The sequence below is a fragment of the Palaemon carinicauda genome, chromosome 5, assembly GCF_036898095.1.
Source record: "Palaemon carinicauda isolate YSFRI2023 chromosome 5, ASM3689809v2, whole genome shotgun sequence".
NCBI lineage: Eukaryota > Metazoa > Arthropoda > Malacostraca > Decapoda > Palaemonidae > Palaemon > Palaemon carinicauda.
The window spans coordinates 103,793,427-103,820,152 of record NC_090729.1 but is presented as its reverse complement, the minus strand read 5'-3'; the positions used below and the strand labels follow the sequence as shown (position 1 = coordinate 103,820,152).

General features: G+C 44.4%; 1 protein-coding gene across 1 annotated transcript in view; it reads right to left on the bottom strand.

Annotated features, from left to right (window-relative positions):
* Positions 1–26,726, bottom strand: part of LOC137641382 (RING finger protein 17-like) — a 1,982,860-nt gene that overhangs the window by 1,898,986 nt on the left and 57,148 nt on the right. Inside the window, exon 2 of the mRNA XM_068373901.1 lies at positions 23,139–23,230. Within this exon, the coding sequence (XP_068230002.1) occupies positions 23,139–23,230 (92 nt within the window). The remainder of the gene's footprint in view (positions 1–23,138; positions 23,231–26,726) is intronic.

Genomic DNA, 26,726 nt, shown 5'->3' with positions numbered 1-26,726 from the left:
TCTTCCTTAATATCCTTCAAACTCAATCTGTTAATCAATTTAACTAAAATAAAAAGCAAAAGATTAAAACTGCCAGCATGGGACAATTGAAGTATAACAAATTTGGAAATAATTTGTATTTTTCTCAACGTACATAAAACTGGAGCTATTTATTAGGGGTTATCCTTTGGGCGAAGCTGAAACTAGCCATAAGACTTTTAGCGAGGTGGAACTAGTGGTGGGTGATAAGAGGGGTAGCTAGAGTGGCAGGCCACCCCGCTAACACACACACCTATGTAGTTTGGTCACTTTTTATTGCAGGCAATACTTCTTGGGGGATAGGTGATCGTGAGCTAATTTGTACAAATAGCTCCAGGTTTGTATACGTTAGGAAAAATAGAAATTATTTCCAAATTTGTCATTTGTTCCGACACTCGAACAAACCTTACGCTATGTATTTGGAATGACTCACCCTTTAGGAGGGTGGAAGTCCATACCAACTGGCTGGTCTTTTGCCCTGGGGTTTTCCCATAAATGCTCCGCACGTAACAGAGAGAAACCCTGACACCTAGCTAAAACAGACAGGCAAAGCACTGTTAGCAGCCTGAACAATCTGAGCAATTTTTGGTGAATGTGTGATGCTAGCAGTATGAATAGTCTAGGGAAAACATTCTCAGAGGCGTAGGAATCTTAGGAGTAACCAGAGACGTTACCCAATCCCACCTCGGAAGGGTATGGTGACGCGATAAGTATATTGATTTATACCCGGTTACACAAGAAAAACGTTATACCTGCAGACAGTGGAGGTTAGCTTTGCAGAGTACAATAAATGTTGCCCAGTGGGGGGGAGGGTGAATAAAAGAAAGAGCCAGTTATTCTTGTCAAACATCACAGACTTATCCTTGGTTAACTATGCCCTCACCATCTACTACTTGTCCAGCAAGGAGCTCAAGCCATTAAGAACCATTTATTGTGTAACCACCACAGGAACAATGGAGTGTCTGCATACTCCTGTGGGTCACGTCTTGCAGGAAGTGAGAAGTGAAGGTCAGTAACACTTTCTCCAAGCCAATGGCATAGCCTGGGTCCCAAAATAGCTTTTTGTAAATGTTAGGGGCATATTCCTACCCTTAACATTATGAGCTCTAGGTCACCTATGAGCAGAAGGATAGGGATTTAACGACCAGTCCGCCTCCTTTGACCCTCCTACGGTTGGCAAAGGGAGCCAAAATCTTTGGGCGAGGAACTGTATCTTTCTCAAAGTAAAACCTCAAGTTAATCACTGGTGTAACGACCGTTGATGTGGATCATTGATCGTGCTATGAAGGATTTCCAGTCGGAAGGGCTTGAACCCGAGACTCGAGCTGTCTGGTAAGAAGTCAAATGTTACTCGGTTCCAAGCCGTAGGAGAGACGTTGATGGCGACTCATAGGGTACACCTAAACTTTTAGCTGAAGGTAACATCAGGAGAGGCCTGTCCTCAGAATCAGGTGAAAATGTGGTGTCTAGGAGTCCTGGGTCATCGTGGGCACGCAGGACTGAAAGAAGAAATCATGCCAGAGTTTTATTATCCGACAGCAAGTAGGTAGGCTCGAACTCTGAAGAACAACAATTGGTGACTTGGAAGAACGGTTTAGCCTTTCGGTCTAGATCAGATGCTTAGGAAACGAACAGTGGCCTCCCATCGCCTGAATCTGGGAGAGGAATTCCTCCCGACGACAATTTGAGGGTCTATTACTGGAATAGCACCCTTGAGAGGAGAGAGAACCTTTACATGATCCTCACCATGGAGAAAACGGTCTCTCGGTCTGTGATACCAAAGCCAAAGAAAACTTTAGTATCCAGACTTACTCTTCACAAGGTTGTAAAAATGGGTTGTACTCCAAGAGATTGATTGATTTAAAGTTTTCTGGCATCCTGACATCTAAGGTCATTAACCCTGATATTTATTATATATTAAAAAAAATATTCAATTAAAACCATAAAAGTTAAGATGTCATTACAAGTTAAATAGTTTTCAGAGGACCTGCTGCTGAAATAAATCTAAAAATGCTGCTTCCATAGTAGGAGATATGTCCAAGAATCTTGGCAAGAATGAACCTGCCATCCTCACATTGAGCCTCAAACAGATATCTATTTCATAAGTTACTATACTTGGGGCACTCGGTCAACAAATGCCTCAATGTAAAAAAAAAAACCAAACAGTTGGTGTTGGCCCCTTAGCAGAAGTGTGTCAACAGAGTGTGACCAATGCGGAGACGACAAAGAGTAGTCTCCCCCTTTAGGGATATCATGTTATATCTCCATTATTTCTTTCATCTTATTTTGAACCAAACTATCCAAATATTGTTGCCAATTATTATAAGCCATCTTCTTAATGCTAGGTAAAAAAACTATTACAAAGAATGGGATATCTACTTGGTAGCAACTCAGCTGCAGCATTCTTTGCCAGTAAATCTCCCTTCTCATTTCCAGACACACCTACAAGTGCTGGAACCCAGAAAAATCAAACTGTTATACCCCTCACTCCTAAAATAAAAAGCCACACTAAAATCTTTAAAACTAAAGGGCTATTGGAATTAAAAACTTCTAAAGCTTGCAGGACATTTCTTGCATCACTAACAATAGTAAAATTGCATTCGGCTTTCAACGCTATATTCTCAATAGTGCTTAGTATGCCATATACAGTAGTTCAGCAGTAAATATAGAGGATACTAAAGGAAGTGCACCTCTACAATTTAAGCACTGCTATATACTCCAAATCCAACGTATATGATAAATCTCGTGATATGTTCGAACAGCTTTTCGAAACAGACAGTGATAACTGTGAGGAGTTTTAGTGGTGTTAGATTTATACATGTCGTAGGTTTGATGTTTAATATTGATTGGAAATAAAGTTTTAAAAATTTTTAGGTTTTAAATGCAATACTGTAATGTACCGTAATTTTTATTGAGAAATAAAGATTGTACCGTTTGTAATCCAAAATTGTTATTTACAGCTAAAAATAATAGTTTCTAATTGAATAAATATGATTTCCTATAAGTTATTACTATCGTAATTAACACTAGCATTAAAATTACTGAAAGGTTAGCGAGAGAAAAAGTTGCTAACAAAGCAACCAATACTCGATGTTTACATTTTCTCAGCTGTGCTCGTATGGTTAAAAGTTGGAATTATTCCTCGAATTTATCATTTATACCATTTTTGTAGATATGCCAATAATATATGCGGTAAAAATTGTTTCATAACTTTCATTATACATTTATATATTAATGTAAATCATTTCATGTGTGTCGGTGGTTATCGCACCTCAACCTAGGCTAGCCTACTGATAAGATAAACCAGACATAGAATTCAAGGTGTGATTTTTATAACGGTCGTATAAGACGACTTCCTATTTTTAATGGTTAAATTTTGGAATATAGGGTCGTCTTATACGCGGAAATATACGGTGTATATATATATATATATATATATATATATATATATATATATATATATATATATATATATATATATATATATATATATATATATATATACAGTAAAACGGATTTTGAGCTTAGCGAAAAATCTATTTTTGGGCGAGATGGCCATGTCATCCTGATGGAAGGTTCCTCAGAGTAGCTTCCTAAGGGATATTTGACTACAGTGATATTCCCAGAGAATTTACCTTTAGGTCTCCAGAATTCTAACTCCTGGCGCGAATATCCTTAAATTTCTCTCAAGGATATCGCATAATATCAAGGGACATATTCTTGACACGCCACATAGCAATCTGCACCCCGAATAGCGTTTACGCTTCGAGGGGGAAAGTGGTAGAATTAGAAGGGGAGCCGTATCAGGGTTACCCTAGTTCCCATACTACTATTGATTATCACAACAGCGCCATATTCAATATGGCGGACATTCCTTGTAGCATTGGTGCTACAGATACAGTAGTTCGGGAGGGATATGAAGATCTTTTCTTTAGAAAAGACGGGTGGGTTCATCAGGACGACATGGCCATCTCACCCAAAAATAGATTTTTTGCTTCGCTCAAAATCCGTTTTTGGGGCTCAAGCCATGTCGTCCTGATGGAAGCATACCAGAGAATTAATGTATCTGTGGATTTTCATCAGTGCCTTAACCTTGGGACAATATTTCTATGGTCTTTTGGACCATTTGAGACAAATCACGTTACCGTTATCCGTCATCATCACTAATAAACGATGTTAGTGCTTCCTGCCCCCAACAGGGAAGAGTCATTCTAGACGGTAGAAAAGGGGCCTCAATGTTAGCATATATTGTATGAACTAACATATGTATACACTGAATATACAAACAGTCTCATGGTTTGTATATATTGCCGAACAAGTATCAGTGTCCATTATATCCATTGTTTGCAAGCATACAATGATATGAAATATACTTACATCAGTAAGTCAGAGAACTCTGGCATCTTAAACATGCAATTGTAGGGCGAATTAGGACGCAATTACATTCTAATAGACATTTATTTCTAATAAATGGCTAAATGAATTAACATGTAAAACACATGTGGAATGATAAAGGAATTATACCTGCGACGTATACAGAAATTATTTTTCCCTGTTTTGAAAGGGAAGAAACAATGAGTGCCACTCTCAGACTGAAGAAAAGTTTTAATAAATTTCTCTTCATAATTTCCGTACCTGTTATATTCTATCAGCACTGTGTACTACATACACACGGCACTAGTGCAATCTGTATAATTCCACACCTGAGATATTGAACAGAGTTAGTGTCACCCTAGTAACACTAAGGGATCACACTAAAAATGCTGACACCTTCTCCCTTTAATTGACAGTCCCAATCAATTAACTGTTCATCGCAGATTTAAACAGGTTTTAATACACTACCTGCCGCCACCACATAGTGCTTCAGTTCATGGACCTGCTTAGCATAGTGTTTGTAGAACACCCTGGATGATTTCCATCCAGTATATGAGCGAAGACGCTCAAAGTCCATACACTGAAAAAAGTTCAGTGATGAAGCAATCTTTCTCAGATCATGACCTGTGGGAGTACTGTCAGGATCTGCTCTATGAATAAAGTAGGTGAGCTTCGCCCTCAGTTGTTTTAGGGATAAGTTTGATCCAGAGGTTTCTCCTTTAAAGAGCTGTCCTCCCCTGAAGTCTGAAGTTCTACGAAGATAAAATTTTAGACACTCTACAGGACATAGAGAGACATCTTCCTTCAGAGGGCAGATTCTCCAGGGACCCCACCTCTTAGTGGGTAGTTCGTTCTTAGCGAGAAAGGATGGATCAGGAAAGAGATTCTGTTCTCCCACTTCTGTGAACTGAATGTGGCCCTCATCTCTGGATAGGGCCACTATTTCACTAACTCTAGCCCCAGAGGCTATAGCGAACAGAAAAATAATGTTTTGAGTTAGATCCTTAAGGGAACGATCTTCATTGTTCACAGATGAGGCATAATGTGGGACCTTGTCCAAAAACCATGAGATGGGTTTTGGAGGTGCTGCAGGCCTAAGCCTTGCACATGCCTTCGGAATCTTATTAAAGATTTCATCCGCCAATCCACTTGAAAGGCATATAGAAGAGGTCTAGTCAAGGCTGACTTACACGTAGTTATCGTGTTGGCTGCCAGACCATGATTATGAAGGTGGACAAAAAAGGACAGACAGAAGTTGATTGAAATTTCTTTTGGTCCTTTTGCTTTAACAAAAGCAACCCACTTCTTCCAAGATCACTCATATGGTCTTCTAGTTGACTTGGACTTGTATTCTTCTAGGAAATCTATATTGCCTTGAGATCCTAAATCTTTTCCTAACCGCTATGGCAAGAAAATTATGAAATGAAGAGTTTGGGCTCTCTGTGATAAATCGAAGGCAATTAACTTCTGAACCTTCTTAGATAGCCGTGGGTTCAGAACTAGGGCCAGCCTCAGCTTCCGTTCCTTCACGAAAGAGAACAGATTGCTTTTGGGCTACTTGGGAGTCCACAGAGCCACTCCTTCCTGGAAGGATCTCAGTATGTTGAGGACCTTCAGCAGGAGATTGGATGGGATGACCAGGAATTCCCGAGTCCATCCCTTCTAAACGAGAGACATGATGTCAGTTATTTCCACTAGAGGATCCTCGTATGGGGCTACTTATCGAGTTAGTTTTTTTAAAACGCTCGTGACGAAGAGGTCGATCTGCAGTTCTGGGACTTTTTCCCATCTGGGAAAGAATAGGTCTGCGTCCATGGACCATTCCAACTCTACTGGCTTGAGCCCAAGTAGAGCATCTGCTGTCACATTGCGGATCGATTGTACATGAACTGCTGATAGGTGCCATTCCTTTAGGTAAGGAATGGTTAACGTCACCTAGCCTGTATGTGACGTTCTCTAGCCTTGTCGGTTCTGACGTCTCATTATCGCTTCGATGTCCCAGATCGACCCAAGGAGGTCTGATTTATGTGGAGAGAGTTTCTCCCTCCATGACAGGACCAACATGGTCTTCAATGGGCTTTTGGCCTTTGACCATTGCGAAAGAAGCGATTAAGGAAAGACCACTATCGGTCCTTTTAGATCTCTTCGAGCGTTTGATGCGTATCTTCTCCAGACTCCTAACACATCTATCTGTTGTGCTCTTAGCACTGGGTCTGTCAGTATTGCGAACTGTTGAGAGTACTGAACTTCTCCCTGTTAGCATCCTGGAATTCTGACTGATTACAGTAGTCTCTTGACCGACCCTGCGGTCTCCTTTTACATTCCCATGGGAAAGGAGAGTTGGTGTGACCACCGGTTTCAATGGTTTTTTAGCCATTGAAGCCTTTGAGCTGGAGAGAATTGTGACTTCTTGAAGCTTATCTTGCATTCCCGATGTTCCGGGAACCGGATCACTTCCTTGGATGATCATAGACTACCCACTAAGGGTGCTGCCCACCCCAGCCTTTCGTCCAGGCTTGGTTTTTGCGTGACTGTGTCCGCTAATACCGTGAAGATCCTTAGGACTATGTTTAGTCCGACAGGTATCTTTCCTAGGACATACGTCATGCTCTGTAACTTGAATCCTAGGTAGGAGGGGAGGGGGTGACTGGCTGGAAGTTGTCAATGGACATCTTTCAGGTCTGACAAGACTACGAACACCTTTTCTTGAAATAGGGTCCTTATGTTCAGAAGGCTTAACATTCTGAACTTGCTGTTTTATTTGAACTTGTTGAGTAGCGACAAGTCCACAATGACACTGAGTTTTCTTCAGTCCTTATCGTGAACACCAAACCGCCTTCCCTGGAATTCGATGGACTATTTTCCTTGCCGCCTGTATGCTCTAGAGCTCTAAGGTATACTCTTCCAGGAGGGTTTTGGAGTGTAGTAAGAGTTGAGGAAATGATGGGGGAGGCATGTCTACTTCCCATCTGTGTCCCATCTTGATTAGGACTTGGACCCAAGGATCGAAGGTCCAGCGATCCTGAAGGAACCTCCCTCCTGCCAGAAGGGTCTGTTTGCTTCGCATAATCAGAAGGTTTACATATCCGACCGCTTGCTTGTGGCACCGCGGTCATTGTGACTGCGATGTTGTTGAACATCCCGAGGAAAACTACTAGACTTTTCCGTCTTCCTTTTAGGTTGGGGACCCACAACTGCAGAAGACTTTCTCTTTGAAAAGATGCCCCATATTTGGAGAAGCCCTATGTTCTCCGTGGTGGCCTCCTTAATCGTCTTTCTAATTATCTCGTTTGGAAAGAGGTCTCTACCCCAGATGTTGGAAGAAATCGGCTTCCTACTTTTGTGTTTCACTGTCGCGGCAGCGAGCAAAAACTCTCTACCGGCTCTCCTAGCCTTCATAAAGGCATAAAGGTCTTTTACTAAGGTGGCCATATGCATTTTGGCCAAAACCATGAGCATGTCTGGGGTAGTTTGGTGGGTTGAACACAACTCTATGTAGTTCTGTAAGGAAAGGGAGGCTGCAAGTCTCTTTGTCTCTTGTTCGTTATACAAAAGAAACTCAGATAGTTTAGGAAGATTTTCACTAAACTGTCGACTAGCAACATCCGCATCGTCTTCCTACTGAAAAGGTTAAGTGGACTTCCTTCCAATCCTTCTCCTGCCTGGGAAAGGCTAGTGACAGAGGCTTGCACTCCTCGATTGCAGGACAAGGTCTACCTGCTTCCACTGCCTCAGCAACAGATTTAAATGTTTTCCACGTATAGGGGAATGATATTGAAGCAGGAGCAAGAAAGGAAGGGTGTTTGTTACCTAGTGTGACTACTTTCGACACAGAGTAACCCGCCTTTCTCAGGCTACTTGACAGAATAGCCTGTGCCTTATCATGGTCGAGAACCATAACCTCCTCCGGTTCCGTATCTTTCCTTGATGTTGGTTCATGTCTCAGACGAATGAAGCAATTAGGGAAAGCGTCAAAGCTTGGCCAAAATTAGATTTTGTCCAAAAGAACAGTGCCCATCTTCTCCGAGATGAAGAGTTGGCCATTTAAAATCGGCATAAGCTAGGTGTGTAGAAAGACTGGGTAGAAGGAATTATGTAGTTGTCATGGGTGATTTAAATGCTAGAGTGGGCACTGGAGAGGTAGGTGTCATGGGGAAGTATGGCGTACCAGGTGAAAATGAGAGTGGTGAGAGACTGGTAGATATGTGTGTTGAACAAGAGATGGTAATAAGTGCTAGCTTTTTCAAAAAGAAAGATAAAAACAAGTATACATGGATAAGAGTGGCAAATGGAAGAGTAGTACAAAGGGCATTAATGGATTGTGTGTTGATACCTAAAAGAATGTTTGGAAGATTGAAAGATGTGCACGTGTTTAGGGGTATGGCTAACGGTATGTCTGATCATTTTTTTCGGTGGAAGGAAAATTAGTTGTAGCAAAAGAGTGGGGGAATAGAGTAGGTGGATGTAAAAGGGAGCTAGTGAGGGTTGAAGAGCTAATAAAACCGGGAGTAAAAAGTAAATATAAGGAAAGGTTGAAAATGGCATATGACGAAGTGAGAGTAAGAGAAACTGGCAATTTAGAGGAGGAGTGGAAGTTAGTAAAAGAAAACTTAGTTGGGATTGCAAGTGATGTGTGTGGCAAGAAGGTTGTTGGAGGCACCATGAGGAAGGGCAGTGAATGGTGGAATGAAGGAGTGAAGGTAAACGTGGAAGAGAGAAAAAGGGCTTTTGAAGAATGGTTGCAGAGTAATAGTATAGAGAAGTATGAAAAATATAGAGAGAAAAAGGTGGAAGTAAAGCGCAAGGTACGTGAGGCAAAGAGGGTAGCTGACCTGAGGTGGGATCAGGGATTGGGTCAGTCATATAAAGAGAATAAGTAGTAGTTTTGGAAAGAAGTGAAGAGAGTAAGGAAGGCTGGCTCAAGAATTGAAGAGACAGTGAAAGATGGAAATGGAAGGTTGTTAAAAGGAGAGGAGGCAAGGAAAAGGCAGGCGGAATATTTTGAAAGTTTACTGAATGTACAGGATAATAGGGAGGCAGATATAATTGCTGTTGTAGGTGTTGAGGTGCCGGTGATGGGACATGAGAATGAGAGAGAGATTACAGATGAGGAAGTGAGGAGAGCACTAGATGAAACGAGAGTAGGAAAAGCGTCTGGTATGGATGGTGTGAGAGCTGAGATGTTGAAGGAAGGGGGTGTGACTGTACTTGAATGGTTGGTGAGATTGTTTAATGTGTGTTTTGTGTTGTCAATGGTACCAGTAGATTGGGTTTGTGCATGTATTGTACCACTATATAAGGGTAAGGGAGATGTGCATGAGTGTTGTAATTCAAGAGGTATTAGTTTGTTGAGTGTAGTTGGAAAAGTTTATGGTAGAGTAATGATTAATAGGATTAAGGATAAAATAGAGAATGCAATCTTAGAAGTACAGGGTGGTTTTAGAAGAGGTAGGGGTTGTATGAATCAGATTTTTACAATAAGGCAGATATGCGAGAAATATTTAGCAAAAGGTAAGGAGGTGTATGTTGCGTTTATGGATCTGGAGAAAGCGTATGATAGAGTTGATAGGGAAGCAATGTGGAATGTGATGAGGTTATATGGAGTTGGTGGAAGGTTGTTGCAAGCAGTGAAAAGTTTCTACAAAGGTAGTAAAGCATGTGTTAGAATAGGAAATGAAGTGAGTGATTGGTTTCCGGTGAGTGGGGCTGAGACAGGGATGGGTGATGTCGCCGTGGTCGTTTAACTCGTATGCTGATGGAGTGGTGAGAGAGATGAATGCTCGAGTGCTTGGACGAGGATTAAAAGTGGTAGACGAGAATGACCATGAATGGGAGGTAAATCAGTAGTTGTTTGCAGATGATACTGTACTGGTTGCAGACACAGATGAGAAGCTTGACCGACTAGTGACAGAATTTGGAAGGGTGTGAGAGAGAAGGAAGTTGAGAGTTAATGTGGGTAAGAGTAAGGTTATGAGATGTACGAGAATGGAAGGTGGTGCAAGGATGAATGTCATGTTGAATGGAGAGTTACTTGAGGAGGTGGATCAGTTTAAGTACTTGGGTCTGTTGTTGCAGCATATGGTGGAGTGGAAGCAGATGTACGTCAGAGAGTGAATGAAGGTTGCAAAGTGTTGGGGGCAGTTAAGGGAGTAGTAAAAAATAGAGGGTTGGGCATGAATGTAAAGAGAGTTCTATATGAGAAAGTGATTGTACCAACTGTGATGTATGGATCGGAGTTGTGGGGAATGAAAGTGATGGAGAGATAGAAATTGAATGTGTTTGAGATGAAGTGTCTAAGGAGTATGGCTGGTGTATCTCGAGTAGATAGGGTTAGGAACGAAGTGGTGAGGGTGAGAATGGGTGTAAGAAATGAGTTAGCAGCTAGAGTGGATATGAATGTGTTGAGGTGGTTTGGCCAAGTTGAGAGAATGGAAAATGGCTGTCTGCTAAAGAAGGTGATGAATGTAAGAGTTGATGGGAGAAGTACAAGAGGAAGGCCAAGGTTTGGGTGGATGGATGGAGTGAAGAAAGCTCTGGGTGATAGGAGGATAGATGTGAGAGGGGCAAGAGAGCGTGCTAGAAATAGGAATGAATGGCGAGCGATTGTGACGCATTCCGGTAGGCCCTGCTGCTTCCTCCGGTGCCTTAGATGACCGCGGAGGTAGCAGCAGTAGGGGATTCAGCATTATGAAGCTTCATCTGTGGTGGATAACGGGGGAGGGTGGGCTGTGGCACCCTAGCAGTACCAGCCGAACTCGGTTGAGTCCCTTGTCAGGCTGTGAGGAATGTAGAGAGTAGAGGTCCCCTTATTGTTTTGTTTCATTTGTTGATGTCGGCTACGCCCCAAAATTGGGGGAAGTGCCTTGGTATATGGATGTATGTAAAAGCTCCGCAAACCTCCAGGGAATAGTTTTGGAGCATGTCGGAAGGTCTTGGTCTCTGGGTCGTTTGTATGACCCCTTTTCATTTTGTTTGCAAAGGTTTTCAATTAGATCTTTCATCTGGACCCATAATTGGTCCATTCCATCTAATAAAGGGGTAGGGGGTGAAGATGTCGATGTCAATGGCTCTAGACCCGGCACAGACGGAAGCAATCCCGACACAACATTCTCCCCCTCCTCCCGTGGGGGCTTCCTGCCCTCCTCCCCGAAGGCTATCTGGCCGCAGGGAGGTGTGAATCGTGCCTGTGGCACCACTATTTCCTTACTTGCTTTCGGGAATAGTAGGTTACGCATCCTACCATTAGGTAGGTATGGTCCCGGAGAGATTTTCTGGAAGCCTCTCACCCAATTGCGTAGTTTGTTACGAGCTGCATCCCTAGACTCTCGACTTGGGATTCTCGAAACCCTCGGACATTAAGGTCCGACATACATTGCACACTTGTGGGTTCCAGTAATGCAAGGATTTTGAAATAATATTGAAGGGGGCATGAAACCTGCATGTATTATGACCGTAAAAACACTTACTCTTGATATTGCAGAAGACTGCAACTCATGTCATCTGAGGTTCCTCCAGTAAAGAAAGGAAAGCAGAATGAGTATACAATTGATTATCGCACTGATAAGCAATATATAAAAGTCATCTTTTAACAAATAGCTTAGGATAGTAAGCTAGAAGGGATAGTGGGGGAGACATACTTGTGTATCCCATGCAAGCAAATGCTGTTACCTCCTCTAAGTATTAACTATAAGGAGATTCCTCTATCAAGGGAATTCCAGTAAAGGGTTCTAACCTCTAGGGGTAGAGAAGTGTACAAGTCACTGCCCCTTTTTATTCTTAACACTGTGGGGTAAGGATGACTTATTTCTAATCAAGAGTATTGAAGGAATTCTATTCTTTCAATATAGGAACGGTACCAGCAGAAGCCCGCACAAGGGTACCCAAGATATGTTAGAAATAACTACTGCATGATCATACTATAGTTTTCTGTTTGCAGTATATACTATATTGCAAATTACTGGCTATTGTATAATTATATATAATGTAGTTCAGCCAGTGTGCTACCTTTGTGGCAAGCATCTGACAGCATGACGCCTACTGGACTAGAAGAATAAGAGACATATATTTGTGTATCCTACCCAAACTGTTTGCTGTGGCCTCCCTTACAATATTAAAACATAGTTTCCCGATCAGGGAGACTCAAGGATAAGGGTTCTACCCTTTAAGGGTTAGAAGTGTAATACCACCAACCCTTTAAAATATTTAATATTGTAGGGTAATATGAAAACTGATTTCTAATCAGAATATTGAAGGAATTCTATTCTTTCAATATAGGATTGGTCTCAGCAAACACCAGGCAAGGATACCCAAGATATATTGAAAAATAACTACTAGTATAATATATACAGTAGTTTTTCTATCTGCAGTATATCCTATACTGCAAATACACTGACTACCTGTATAAACATATACTGTAATTCAGCCGGCATAGCTAGTTCCTGCCGGCATATCCAGCATGCTAGCTAAAAGAGAGAGAGACAGCATGGAGTGAAGGCTACCTATTACCGTGTATGTATACAATGATCAAGGATGTAAAAATCTAATTTTACTGCATTTCTCCAGAAAGAAGTTTCAAATGGAAAGGGAGAATGTACATTCAGGCTTTCATCCAGCCACAGTATTATCGCCGGCAAGGTCCAGCCGGCAGGCTAGCCTACAGCAGCACTAGTACAGTCGGCATGCTGCCGGCTGAGTCAGCACCTATTTATGCCTGCCTGGCCGACCCCAGCAGTCCAAGGGAGAACTGAAGAACCTTGATAACAGAAGGGACTTCCCACCCACAGCCAACATGGCTGCCGGCAGCCGCCATAGCCACCGATAGTTGAAAAACACATGGTCACCAGCAGTTGTCATGGCTGCCTGCAGCTGGCATACTCGCAGGCAGCCTGACAACAGCTGCAGAAAGGGAGTCTGGCCGGCCCTGGCAACCCACCGGCAACAGTGAGGTTGCAAGACGTCGGCTCACAAAAGACAATGGCTCGGCCATCATAAAAGAACAGAGGGGGAGGGAAAAGGGTCCTGTATGAAGTGTGGAAGGAGCCGGCAATGTTGCCGGAGAATCTTCTATTCTCCAGCCTAGGGTCTACCAATACAGTTAAGGCGACGGCAACAGTGCCGCCTCCTCTCAACAAGGGAGAAACAGAGTTCCAATGCCGCGCCATCCTAGGCCTCAAAAGTGTACTATTCTTCAGCCTAGGGTCTGCGAGCAAAGGACTAGTCTACTAGGTCACAGGGAGAAGGTGGCGGCATCATACAACCACTTCAGGTGTAGCCTAGGGAGGGCTGTCCTCCTAAGCCGGCAGAGGAATGACTACTGTATTCACCCTGCCGGCCGACTGCCAGCACAAGACTAAATACTCTGAGGTTCTGAATGAATCCCAAAACTTGCCATCTGCTGTTAAGGGAAGAGACAGAAAACCCTAGGCTAGTCATGCCTGAATTAAAACTTGAGGCACGACCCACTAGGGTTGTAGCCTAAGGCTACACTCAGAAGGAAGAGAGTACCCTTAAATCTCTATTAGAGACGAGCATCGGTTACATAAATATTCTAGGAGATATCAATCTCCGATGAATAGATAACCAATACACGAGGGTAACCGGGGAATGTCGAAAGTATATGTTGCCTAGGTTAGGTTACTTAGGCAAGACGAGATCTCGGTTACCTATATCACTGAAACTCTGACATATACGATCGACAGAGATAAGGAAAAATATGCATGTAAATATCTTTACAAGTATAAAATATCTAAATAGCTTCCATAATTACATTATTAATGCTATTTAAATCGGGAATGTCGTTTTACTAAATAACACATGCTTAACGAACGACAGCGCCCATGGCGCATCCGGTAACAGGCCTAGCTCCTAATCACAATAGATTACTTTAATTTCACTGTGAGACAGGAGCTAAAATACACACATTGTAAGGACTCAATACTCAACTTTCCAGAGGCGAAAGAAGCTGGGGATAGCATAATTATAATCCTTGAAAATCGATCGAAAATGTCAGATCAACAGGGAACACCACCATGTGAAATCGCTACAGAATTAGGAATGGCCACCATATTGAATATGGCGCTGTTGTGATACTCAATAGTAGTATGGGAACTAGGGTAACCTTGATACAGCTCCCCTTCTAATTCTGCCACTTTCCTCCTCGAAGCGTAAACGCTATTCGGGGTGCAGATTGCTATGTGGCGTGTCAAGAATACGTCCCCTGATATTATGCGATATCCTTGAGAGAAATTTAAAGATATTCGCACCAGGAGTTAGAATTCTGGAGACCTAAAGGTAAATTCTCTGGGAATATCACTGTAGTCAAATATCCCTTAGGAAGCTACGCTTAGGAACCTTCCATCAGGACGACATGGCTTGAGCCCCCCAATATATATATATACACATACAGTAATCCCTTGCCATTTTGCGGCTCAAGTTTCGCGGTCTCAGTGCATCGCGGATTTTCAAAAATATTCATCAAAAATTGGAAAAAATGGTGCGAGAGTTACGCAGGCATTAGCAGAAGGCAGAGAGTACAGTAGAACATCAGGTATCAACACGGAGATGACGTGCAACTCAAAATCCACCTCTCTGATTCACTGGCCATCTCGGCTCCAGAATCTCGCAAGCTGATTGGCCAAGCCGCCGAGACGCTTTACCCAGCATCTCTCCCTACCGTGCGCCCCGCGAAGGGAGACCGCATTCATTGTTCTCTCTCGCTTCGCTTGTGTTGCTTAGTCTTGCCGCGTGGAACTTTTAGCTGTTTTCTTGTGCTTTTTAGTGTAAAATAGTGCTTGTGACGCCCTTGAAAATGGCTCCTAAACGTCCTCTACCCTCTACATCCTCTAGTGAACCCAAAAAGAAGAGAAAAATGATGACGGTGAACGAGAAAGTAAAATTATTGGACATGCTTAAGGCAGGCAGTAGCTATGCGTCTGTTGCCCGTATTTATGGAGTGAATGAATGACATAAAAAAAAAATGAAATGAAAATATGTAAAACTGCCTCAATAACGTTCTCCAAGGACACTAAGCGCGTTGTAACTCCTCGTAATAAGACGATTGTGCAAATGGAGAATGCATTATCAATGTGGATATCGGACTGTCAGGAAAAGAGGGTTAGTCTCGATACCAACATGATTCAAACGAAAGACAAAACCCTGTATGATAGCCTAGTTCCTGAAGGAAAATCTAACGAAGACGATCAGGGTGATGATGACGACGAAGATGATGATCCTACCCCATGAGACACGAGAAAAACGTGGTTTTGTTGCCAGCAAGGACTGGTTCGATAAATCCAAGAGGTTAGGCCTTCACAGCGTTCCTTTGTATATATATATATATATATATATATATATATATATATATATATATATATATATATATATATATATATACATATATATACATGCATATACATATACACATATATATATATATATATATATATATATATATATATATATATATTATATATATATATATATATATATATGGTATATATCTATCTATCTAAATATATATATAAATACAAACATATAAAACATTACAACATTGTTTAATTGTATATAGAAACACAAGAATATGACAAACATAACAGAGTTTGTATTTTTCCTAACATACAAACCCGAATTCTTTACTATAGGAGATATTCTAGCGCGAGCTGGAAAATACGGCAGAAAACCCTAAACAAGGTCGTTAACGACCGGGCAGGCAATTACCCACCTGTAAGTGGTGGGGGGACCAACGATTGGTAGCTGCTGTTTACCTTCAATCGGATTCGGATTCTAGCTAGGACTATCCCAGGGGACGGTGATGGAGGGAATATTTGTGTAAAGAATTTGGGTTAGTATGTTAGGAAAAATACAAACTCTGTTGTAAGTTTGTCATTGTTCCTACACTTGATACAAACCCTCATTCTTTACTATAGGAGACTTAGTCTTGGGGCCAGGGTGGCCAAGGAGTTCCCTATTCCTAGGGAAGATAGTGCTCAGACTAGACTCTTTTGAAGCAATAATCTTCCGTTAATCTTCTTTCTTTGTAGATCCCCATAATCTTAGCACGACTGAAGGTTTGTAGCTTTGAGGAAACAAATGTTTCAGGATGAAGTGGGTCAGGAACATTTGACTCGGACCCCTTCAAACTTAGGATTCCTCCGACCTTGCAAAGTAGAAACCTCATGATCACGAGTATAACTTATACCCTGTGAGAGGAATCAGATGAGTATCATACCTTATTTCCATTGGTGAGTCCAGCTGAAACTGGATACAGACTAGGATCCCCAGATGGGAGGGAGAAGGAGACAAAGAAGTTAGATGGATGTCCTCCTTAAAACCTAGTGCAACCCAGTATCCTCAGCCAATGGTTACTGTCCCCTGAAAGGATGTAAGGTAGCTACAGCACCCATTGACCTGTCACAATAGGCCCTATAGAAAGGGAGTCTAGAGACCTGTGTCACGTCACTCAAATATTGAGCGGTGAATGTAGATTGGCGTTTCCAGACCTCAGCACTCAAGACTTGGGAGACTGAGAAATTTCTCTTAAATGCCAGTAAGGAAGCCACTCCCCTAACTTGATGGGTTCTGGGTTGCGCTGCCTCTGGGTCTCCATGAAAAGACCTCGCAATAACTTTCTCGAGCCAGAAAGGGATGGTGTTGCGAGAGGTTCTCTTCTTTACCTTGTTGGTACTAAGGAAGAGATGACCGAGACGTGGTCTGAAAGGTCTGGTGCGCTTCAGATATTTCTTTAGCGCCCTGACTGGGCATAGTAACGACTGGTCTGTATCCTGTGTTACCTTATTAGGGGTGGAAAACTGAAATTCTCGAAATCTCTTATCGGTAAATGAAGGATTATGAGTCTAGCCACCAAGCCCGGTACGAAGTTGCGAGACACTTACCCCCCATCCCTTAGAATGGGTGATGACGTAAGACAGACCATGTAGCTCACTGACCCTTTTAGCCGAGGACATAGGTACAAGGAAGACTGTCTTAAGGTTCAGAAAGTAGCCTGAGGCCCTTAAGGGCTCAGAGGGAAGACCCTTCAGGGAACATAAGACACGTCTCATGGTGAAGGTTTAATCTCAACTGGGGGGCAAGATCACTCAAAACCCAGAATCAACCAAGGTGATGTCTTCTGAGGTGGAGAGGTCAACCCCTTCTCAGTCAACAGATGAGGCTCAAGGCTGAGCGATAGCCCTTAATCGCCGAGACTGAGAGGAACTTTTCCTCACTGAGGTACAAAAGGAAGTCTGGGAACTACTGATTCCTTCCTTTTGAGAACCCAATTGCTCCACATGGTCGCTGTTGTAGCGGTTAAAAAGTCCATTGTCTTGGCCCCAGCAGTTAGGACTTCCTGTAGGGACTGCCTGGAGTCTTGGTTTGACAAGTCCTCATGGCTCGGGAGGTAGTCGACTGTATCAGACCACGTGTCAAGCCAGAAGGGACATTGAAGTCGCTTCCATTGCCGAGGCTTCTGTGACTGAGAAGAGCCTGGAAGAGTAGTGTGTCTCTTCGAGGATTAGCCCGGTGTGAGCCTCGCCCTGAAGGGATCCAAGATCGGAGGAGAAGGGTTGACGTCTCTGATCTCGGCGAACAGACCAGGTTTAAAGGTTTAGAGGTCGCTTAAGAATGGCAGAGGAAAGGGACAGTGACATTGCACTAGCAGTTAGGACAATGCCCTAGAGACTGACCATATATTATATGGTCAACGACCAAGCCTCCTCTCCATTCCAGCTAGGACCAGGGAAGGCCAGGCAGTGGCTGCTGATGACTCAGCAGATAGATCTATAGGCTCCCCCAAACACCCCAACCTTAGCTCACAAGGATGGTAAGGTTGCAGGCACTAATGGCATTAACGAGTCTGAGCGGGACTCGAACCCCAGACTGTCAAACACCAGTCAGAAACGTTACTAATCAGGCCACAGCCAGAATATCAATTCTGGTCTTAGGGTTTGGGGTGTACAACATGCCTGTCTAAGGCTAGAACGTCAAGAGGTCGAGGAGACAGATGCAAATCGCCGAGGCATGAGATATTACAAATAGTTCTTAGAGTCCTCAAATAGGAGGATTCTAAGTCCCTAGACGGCAGCTCTCCCGAGGAATCCCAAGGCTGCGCTAATTCCTCGCGTGTTATTACAGGTAAAGTGGGGACGTGAGTAGCAGACAAACCTTATGTCTTACCACTCGTATCTTTCTTATCGAAAGGGGTAGAACGGTAGAAGTCGGAGTGTCTGGAGGTAATGGCGAAGACTGTTGACGAGAGTCGGAAGACTCTCTGTCATGAGAGTAAAACTCTTGATGGTGATGGTCGCGCACATAGCGCTAATTGAGTGCATGCGCTGACATACTGTGCTATTTGTTACGAGAGCCCGACGACTCAGCGTAACTGAAACTCGAAGGTTCCAAGTTGTGTGAACTCGAAAGTCCAGTGCGACAGAGGCCCGAAGGACTCCTAAGGTTGGGAGAACCCGTAGGATCAACATGACGAGAGTTCAAAGGCTCCCGATCACGCCCGCCGAAAAGGTGATCGTCACGAGACCCCGAGGGGTCAACGAGAGGAGAACCAGTAGGTTCAAAAAGACGCCTCCTTACAGCACGAGGGGGAGAACATCAGTGATGAAGATAACTCCTCTGCAGGGTAGATTTGTTCTCCTGAAGGAGAACGTCGCTTAAGTCAAGGCTCTCACTCCGCCCCTGGAGGAGAACCAAAAGCGTAAGGATGAGGAGCGTGGATCAGCAAACTCCTTCAAGTTTTCTCTCGTGAATAGGAGGAAGGTTCTCCCGAAGGAGATCGCCTAAAACAAGCTTTCTCCCTGCTCTATGGGGAAAAGCGTAGGCGTAATAACCTCTCTCTCACAAACGAGGGAGAAGTCCTCCCGAAAGAAGATATTGCCTAAGGCAAGATTTCTCCCAGCTCTATGGGGAAGAGCGTAGGCGTAATAATTTCTCTCTCGCGAACGAGGGAGAACTGCCTAAGACAAGCTTTCTCCCAGTTCTATGGGAAAGAAGCATAGGCGTAATAACCTCTCTCTCGCAAACGAGGGAGAAGTCCTCCCGAAGGAAGATATTGCCTAAGGCAAGATTTCTCCCCGCTCTATGGGGAAAAGCGTAGGCGTAATGATTTCTCTCTGGCGAACGAGGGAGAAGTCCTCCCGAAGGGGAACATCGCCTAAGACAAGCTTTCTCCCAGTTCTATGGGAAAGAAGCATAGGCGTAATAATCTCTCTCTTGCTAACGAAAGAAAAGTCCTCCCGAAGGAGAACATCGCCTAAGACAAATTTTCTCCCAGTTCTATGGGAAAAACCTGGGTGTAATAATCTCCCTCTCGTGAACGAGAGAGAAGTCCTCCCGAAGGAGGACATCGCCTAAGACAAGCTTTCTCCCAGTTCTATAAGAAAAAAGCAGTCGTAATAATCTCTCTCTCTCGTTCACGAGAGAAGTTCTCCCGAAGGAGGACATCAACTAAGGCAAGTTTTCTCCCAATTTTATAGAAAAATCATAGGCGTAATAATCTCCTTTTCATGAACGAGAGAGAAGTCCTCCCGAAGGAGGATATCGCCTGAGCCAAGCTTTCTCTCATCTCTTATGAGGAAAAAAAAAAGTGTAGGCGTAATAACCTCTCTCGCGAACCAGGGAGAAGTTCCCCCCGAAGAAGGAACAAGCCTTAGACTTGCTTTTTTCCCCAGCTCAATGGGAGAAAGCACAGTCTTCGGGGACGAGATAGCAGAAGTAAAACTTATCGAGCTGTTCGCAACTCTTCACGAAAGAGGGAAGGTTGCTGAATGGCTGAAGTGGGGAAGCTTTCCCTCGGAAGGGGGGTGGTTCTCTCGCGCAGCCCAATTCTGAGGAAGGTTATCACTCACTTCCTCGTAAGGGGAGGTTCTCTAACCCCCAGAGGCGAACCTCCTGGCAGCAATCTGTTTCCCCACAAGTTGAACAAGTTGCAGGTTGACGAGTGCTACCTCTTAACATGGGCAGCTCATGAACTGCCACATGAAGCGCAGGAAAACGGACAGAGCAGCCCGAAGCCATCGGCATTGTGTTCTACGTCGCTGCTATCTGGGTGTTTTCTTTTAGCCTCTCTAACGCGTTTCCCCTTTACCTTCTGCTCTCAACCGAAGAGAAGAAGGGCCGAACCCCTGCATTTTCTTCCGAGGTTTCCGAGAGACTCGTAATCCTTAACTCCTTAGGGAGCAAATGAACTGGTGAGGTTGTCCTGTCTGAAACACGAGAGCGAGGGATTGACCCCGCGAGTGTATGATTGGAGATTTGCGTGTGTAGCGCTAATTGCGTGCGAAAACCTTGCGTGACGGGAGTCTGAAGACTGCCATAAGAGTAGGAGTAAAACTCTTGATGGTCATGGGCGCAGTTTTCGTTGAGCGTACGCGAACACTCCGCGCGACAAGAGTCCGAAGACTCTCTGTCATAAGAGTAAAACTCTTGGTGACTAGTTTCACGAGAACCAGAAGGTTCAGCGTGATCGTGTGGGCCCCTAGAGGTTGTGTTGCGAGAACCAGAAGGGCCAGAGCAACGGGAAACGGAAGTTTCCCCTGTCACGAGACACCGAAGTGTCAGCAAGGCTAAATGCACGAGCCCGAGGTTTCAGCAACTTGAGTTGCGAGAAACCGAAGTTTCCTTGTCACGAGACCCCGAAGGGTCAGAGATCGAGAAGTCGAAGGCGAGAGCGATCTTCTCTGAAGATAAGGAGTGAAAGCGAGGAGAAGTAGAAGATAAGGAGTGAAAGCGAGGAGTACTCCTCTATCTGACTTTTCTAGAGCGAACAGAGACCCTCAAACTATTATGCGAAGAAGAGGGTTCGAGGTCAGGATGCGCTTTGCCCTTGGCCGCGCTCCTGGCTTCTTAGATAATCCCTCGCAAGAGAAAGACGACAGCGAGGCAGAACAATGACGAGAGGGAGCATTCTTCTTAGGTTTGTGCCAAGAGGGCATATAGTCTCAAGGCGAGACGTCTCAGGGAGAGACAGAAGGCGAGGAAGAGCGAGAACGATGATGTCTCTTCCTAAATCGCCTGTCTCTTCGGCGAAAACATCTAGGTGAAGGCGTAAACGGGCGCGTGGGAGTGTTCTCGCACGTCTGTGCCAGCCGTATGATGCGCGAGCGGGTGCACAGTGGATTCATGCGGGGCGCAAGGGAGAATGTTGGCGCGCATCCCTAGGAGAGGTTTCACGAGCGTGCGCGCATATCCTTGCGGATGCACGCGGGAGAAGGCTGGCGCGCCGGTAAGCGCTGGCGTGTTGGTAAGGGTTGGCGCGCGGGAGAGGGCAGCATGGCTGACTTGTCAGAAGTCCTGCTATCAGTAGAAAGTTGGCGCGCAGGTTTTACCTGGCGTGTAGGATGGTGCGCAGTATGGCACGCATGAGAGTGAGATGTTGGGCGTGTATGCGCACGTGCAGGAGAATGTTGGCGTGCGGGAGAGCGCTGGCGCGTAGGAGAGCACTGGCGCGCAGATAGTTTGCGCGCAGGTGATCGCATGGCGCGTGATGGAGTTATGCTCTTGTTGGAGCGTATGCGTATGTTGGCGCGTAAGCTCTTGATGCCCTATGTTAGGGTAAGGAGGAAGCGCTCTTCTTTAGTTTGTGACGAAGCGCTTATAGTCTTGCAGCGAGATATCTCGTGAAAATAGAAGGCGAGGAAGAGAGAGAACGATTATGTCTCTTCCTATGTTGCCTGTGTTTCCAGCGAGAACGTCTCAGCGAAGGAGTACGAGCTCTCCTTTTCCTCTTCTCTCTCTCCCTCCTAGCCTCCGAAGAGGGCGAGGACGATGAAGAGGAGGAGGAGGAGGTACAGTACTGCGATGTCCACTTCTACATACTTGGCAGGGGGAGCCTCAGAACACCTATGACTTCTGTACCCAGGGCACAGGGAAACAGGATCCACTTCCAGCGGCGACATAAAGGCGCCCGGAACACTCCCTCATAATAAGAGGACATCACATCTAACAAAGAAAAAGAAAAAGGATTAATCAAAAACCCAAAAAAGAAAGGCTAGTCTGCCAGTCAAATAAAAGCAGGAGCAGCGGTGTTACCACTGCGACGGCTAGAATTTGATTGAAGGTAAACAGCAGCTACCGACCGGCGGTCCCTCCACCACTAACAGGTGGGTAATTACCTGCCCGGTCGTTAACGACCTTGTTAAGGTTTTTCTACCGTATTTTCCAGCTCGCAATAAAATATCTCCTATAGTAAAGAATGAGGGTTTGTATCAAGAATGAGGGTTTGTATCAAGAATGAGGGTTTGTATCAAGTGTAGGAACAAAAAATAGTAAAAACAGTTGGGAGGAGAGATGAATGTCTATCCTCTCAAGGCCAAAAGATAAAAGTAACCAGACTACACAGGTGTGTGTGTGTGTGTGTGTGTGTGTGTGGAGGGGGGGGGGGGTACTCCTAACCATTACCGCTAGGAAGTTCCACCTCACTCAAAGTATCAACTAGTTTCAGCTTCACCGGAAGAATACTCCCTAACAAATAGCGTAGGGTTCATAGTGTCGGAACAAATGCGTACTATCAAGTAGCTGGAAACAAAATGACTACTTAGGGTAATGGCAAGAGCCAGGGCTTCCCTGTTACCCTAAAGTAACTACAGAACCTGCTTAAATATGAAAAGCAGAGTTCCTGCAATGCTGAAAACATATTCGTATTTAAGGAAGTACATTTGTATATGTATAGAAACAAATATTTTTTATAGCATAACAAAAAAATTTTATGAAATTATATTTCCACTGAAAACCTTTCTTACCTCATTGCATATATCACAAATACAATAGCTAGACTTTCCATAGCATCTCTCACACACTGCATGACCACATACTAACAGAAATGGTGTTCTATCTGTAAAGAGAGAAATTATGAGAAGAAATATATACATCTCTTATTAAGATTACCTAATAACAATGGGAATCTATCCACTTTTAGAGTTTCAAGAACTCTAATTTTGTTTTGAATCCTCAATACATCACCAAATAAACAAGAAACCCCTCTTTCCTTCCCTTTGAAATTAACTTTCATTGTCCACAACTACTTAAATGAATGATTGATAATTAGATGACATCATAACATTAATAATCATTGATGCCGATTAGAGTAAGATTATAAGTTATTAAAAGTTCAGATAAAATTTATACATAAAAAACAAATTTGGAGATATGTATTTTTCCTAGCATACAAAACTGGAGCTATTTAAAGGGGTATTACTTGTCGGCGAAGCTGAAAGACTAGCCAAGACAATTTTGGTGAGGGGTAACTACCCCCTTTCCGCTTGTTAGTGGGTGGGGGGTGGGGTACACCGGCTACCCGGCTCAGTCATACCAGTCGGCTGAGTAACCGATTTTGCTTTCTGGCAGGACTTCTTGGTGGACAAGATGGCGGGCCAATTTGCATACATAGCTTCAAGTTTGTATGCTAGGAAAAATACAAATTATCTCAAAAATTTTTATTTGTTCCAGCGCAAATACAAACCCTTCGCTATTTATAGGGGTGACTTACTCTTATGAAGATTGATTAATTGATTTAAGGTTTTCAGGCATCCTGACATCTAAGGTCATTGACGCCGATATCATTGTTTAATTATACAAAAAAAAAAAAAAAAAAAAAAGAATATTCAATTAAAACCATAAAAGTTGAATGTCATTATAAAAGTTAGATAGTTTTCAGAAGACCTGCTTCTGAAATAAATCTAAAAATGCACTTCTTCACACAAATACACAAGGAACTCCGCTATTGCTGGAATAGTGACATCGAGTGGAGAGATACCCCTTCCACGACACCAACCACAGAAAACTCTCCACTTTGCCTCGTAGACTGCTGCTGATGACTTACGCAGGTATCCAGACATCCTAGTCGCAACTTGCAAAAATCTTCTCTGAGAGAGGAGATGCTGGATAGTCTCCAGGCGTGAAGTGCGGAATATGTTGACATGTGGTTGTTTGAGTAGATTGTGTCGTGGAGGGAGTTCTCTTGGGGGCTCCGTTAGGAGCTGCAGAAGGTCCAGAAACCATTCTGCATGATGCCATAGTGGAGCTATGAGGGTCATTGAAAGATTGACCGATGTTCTGGTCTAGTTGAGTACCCTCCTCATCAGACAGAACGGGGGAAGGCGTAAATATCGATGTTGTCCCACCATTGTCAGAAAGCATCTATCCAGAGAGCCTTGGGGTCTGGGACTGGGAAACAATACAGCGGGAGCCTGAAGTTTGGGGCCGTTGCGAAGAGGTCCACAGTCGGAGAACCCCACATAGTCAGGACTTTGTTGGCTACAAGATGATCCAAAGACCACTCGGTACTCGCTATCTGAGATGCTCTGCTCAGGTTGTCGGAGAGGACATTCCTTTTGCCCAGAATGAAGCGTGCCGATAGTGGTATGGAGTGGATTTCGGCCCATCTCAGTATCTCTACTGCTAGATGAGATAGCTGCTGCGAAAAAGTACCTCCTTGCTTGTTGATGTAAGCCACTATTGTGGTGTTGTCGCTCATCACCACCACTGAGTCGCCCACCAGGAACTGTTGAAGGGCCAGAAAGACAGCCTTCATCTCAAGGAGATTTATGAGGAGGTACTTTTCTGACTCTGACCAGAGGCCTGAGGTCTTGTGGTGAAGCACAGGGGGCACCCACCCTTTTTTTGAAGCATCAAATCCGGGGGGAGGACGGGAAGGTTCACTCCCTTTCGTAGGTTCTCGTCTGATACCCACCACTAGAGGTCCGTCAGTTCCGCTGATCTCATGGGAATCCGGATGTCCGGGGAATCGCGAGTTTGATTCCACCGGGACTTGAGTTGCCACTGGAGGGATCTCAACCTGAGGCGACCATTGGGAACTAGATGGGCCAGCGATGAAAGGTGACAAGAGGAGACGTAACCACATTTGGGCTGGAAGTTCTTCTCGTCTAAGAGCCTTGCAACCTTTCTCAGCCTTGTTATCCTGTCGTCTGATGGGAAGGGTTTGTGGAGATTGGTGTCTATGATAATGCCTATGTATACCAGTCTCTGTAAGAAGCAGAGAAGACTTCTCGAGATTTGCCATGATCCCCAGATCCTGGCAGTCTCTCAGAAGTTTGTCTCGGTGTTGAAGAAGAGTTGACACCGAGTCTGCTAGGATTAGCCAGTCGTCCTGATAATGGAGGAGACGGATGCCAATCATGTGTGCCCAAGATGACACAAGGGCCAACACTCTGGTGAAAACTTGGGGTGCTGTGGAAAGACCGGAGCACAGCACCTTGAACTGGTACTTTCTGTTGTCTAGGATGAATCTCAAGTACTTCCTTGAAGACGGATGGACAGGGATCTGGAAGTACGCGTCCTTCAGGTCCAGTGTACATATGAAGTCCTAAGGTCTTACTGCTAGCCTGACCGTGTCTGCGGTCTCCATGCTGAACGGAGTTTGTTTGACAAACTTGTTCAGGGCTGAGAGGTCGATGACTGGTCTCCAGCCTCCAGACGCCTTTCTTACAAGAAAGAGTTGACTGAAGAAGCCTGGGGATCTGTCGAGGACTTCTTGGAGAGCGCCCTTCTTCAACAGGGTCTGGACTTCTGCCCGAAAGGCTTGTCCCCTTGCTGATCCCATGGCAAGGGATTCTAATGACACTGAATTCCTGGTCAGGGGAGGTAGAGATGTTATGAACGGGATGCAATATCCTAGACTGATCAAGGAGATTGTACAGGAATTGGCCCCGAATTACTTCCACCTGTCTGAGCAACTTTGTAGGAATCCCCCCACTGGTGGAAATGCATGGGGAGTGCCTATCCTAGCGTTTGCGGCCTCGGCTGCTCCCTCTAGGATTCTTTCCTCCCCTGGAGGACTTTAAGGGCTTATTAACCACCACTGTCTTTGTTGCTGGTTTTGTCATTACGGTCTTGGTTGGACGGGACTGCTGAGGTGCTGGAGGTTTATAGGGCTTAGTTGTTAAAGCCTTATGGAGGAGGGAGTCTTGATGAGACCTCCTCCACCTCTCAGCAGCAAGTTCCACGTCCTTAGGCTCAAACAGATGGGCACCCTCTAGGGAGGAATGTCTGAACCTATTTATCTCGACACTGGGGACCTGTTGGTGGGACCTTTTAGACACTGCATCTCGACATTTAAAGATAGTGTTTGCCCACAAGTTCGAGACTTGGTGGGCAAGAAACTCGATCGTGCGAGTGCCTGAGAGTAAAAAGGTCTCCACTGCCTTCCTGGTTCGCTCTTTGGAAAAATCCTTGGATCGTATCAGGATACTTAAGGTCCCTAACCAGATGTCCAGTCACGAAGTAGCTTGCATCGCATACTTAGTGACCTTTTCTCGGCCGCCGAGAACGACACCTGCCGGCTGGAGTCTCTCTCGAGAGGAACTCCCCTG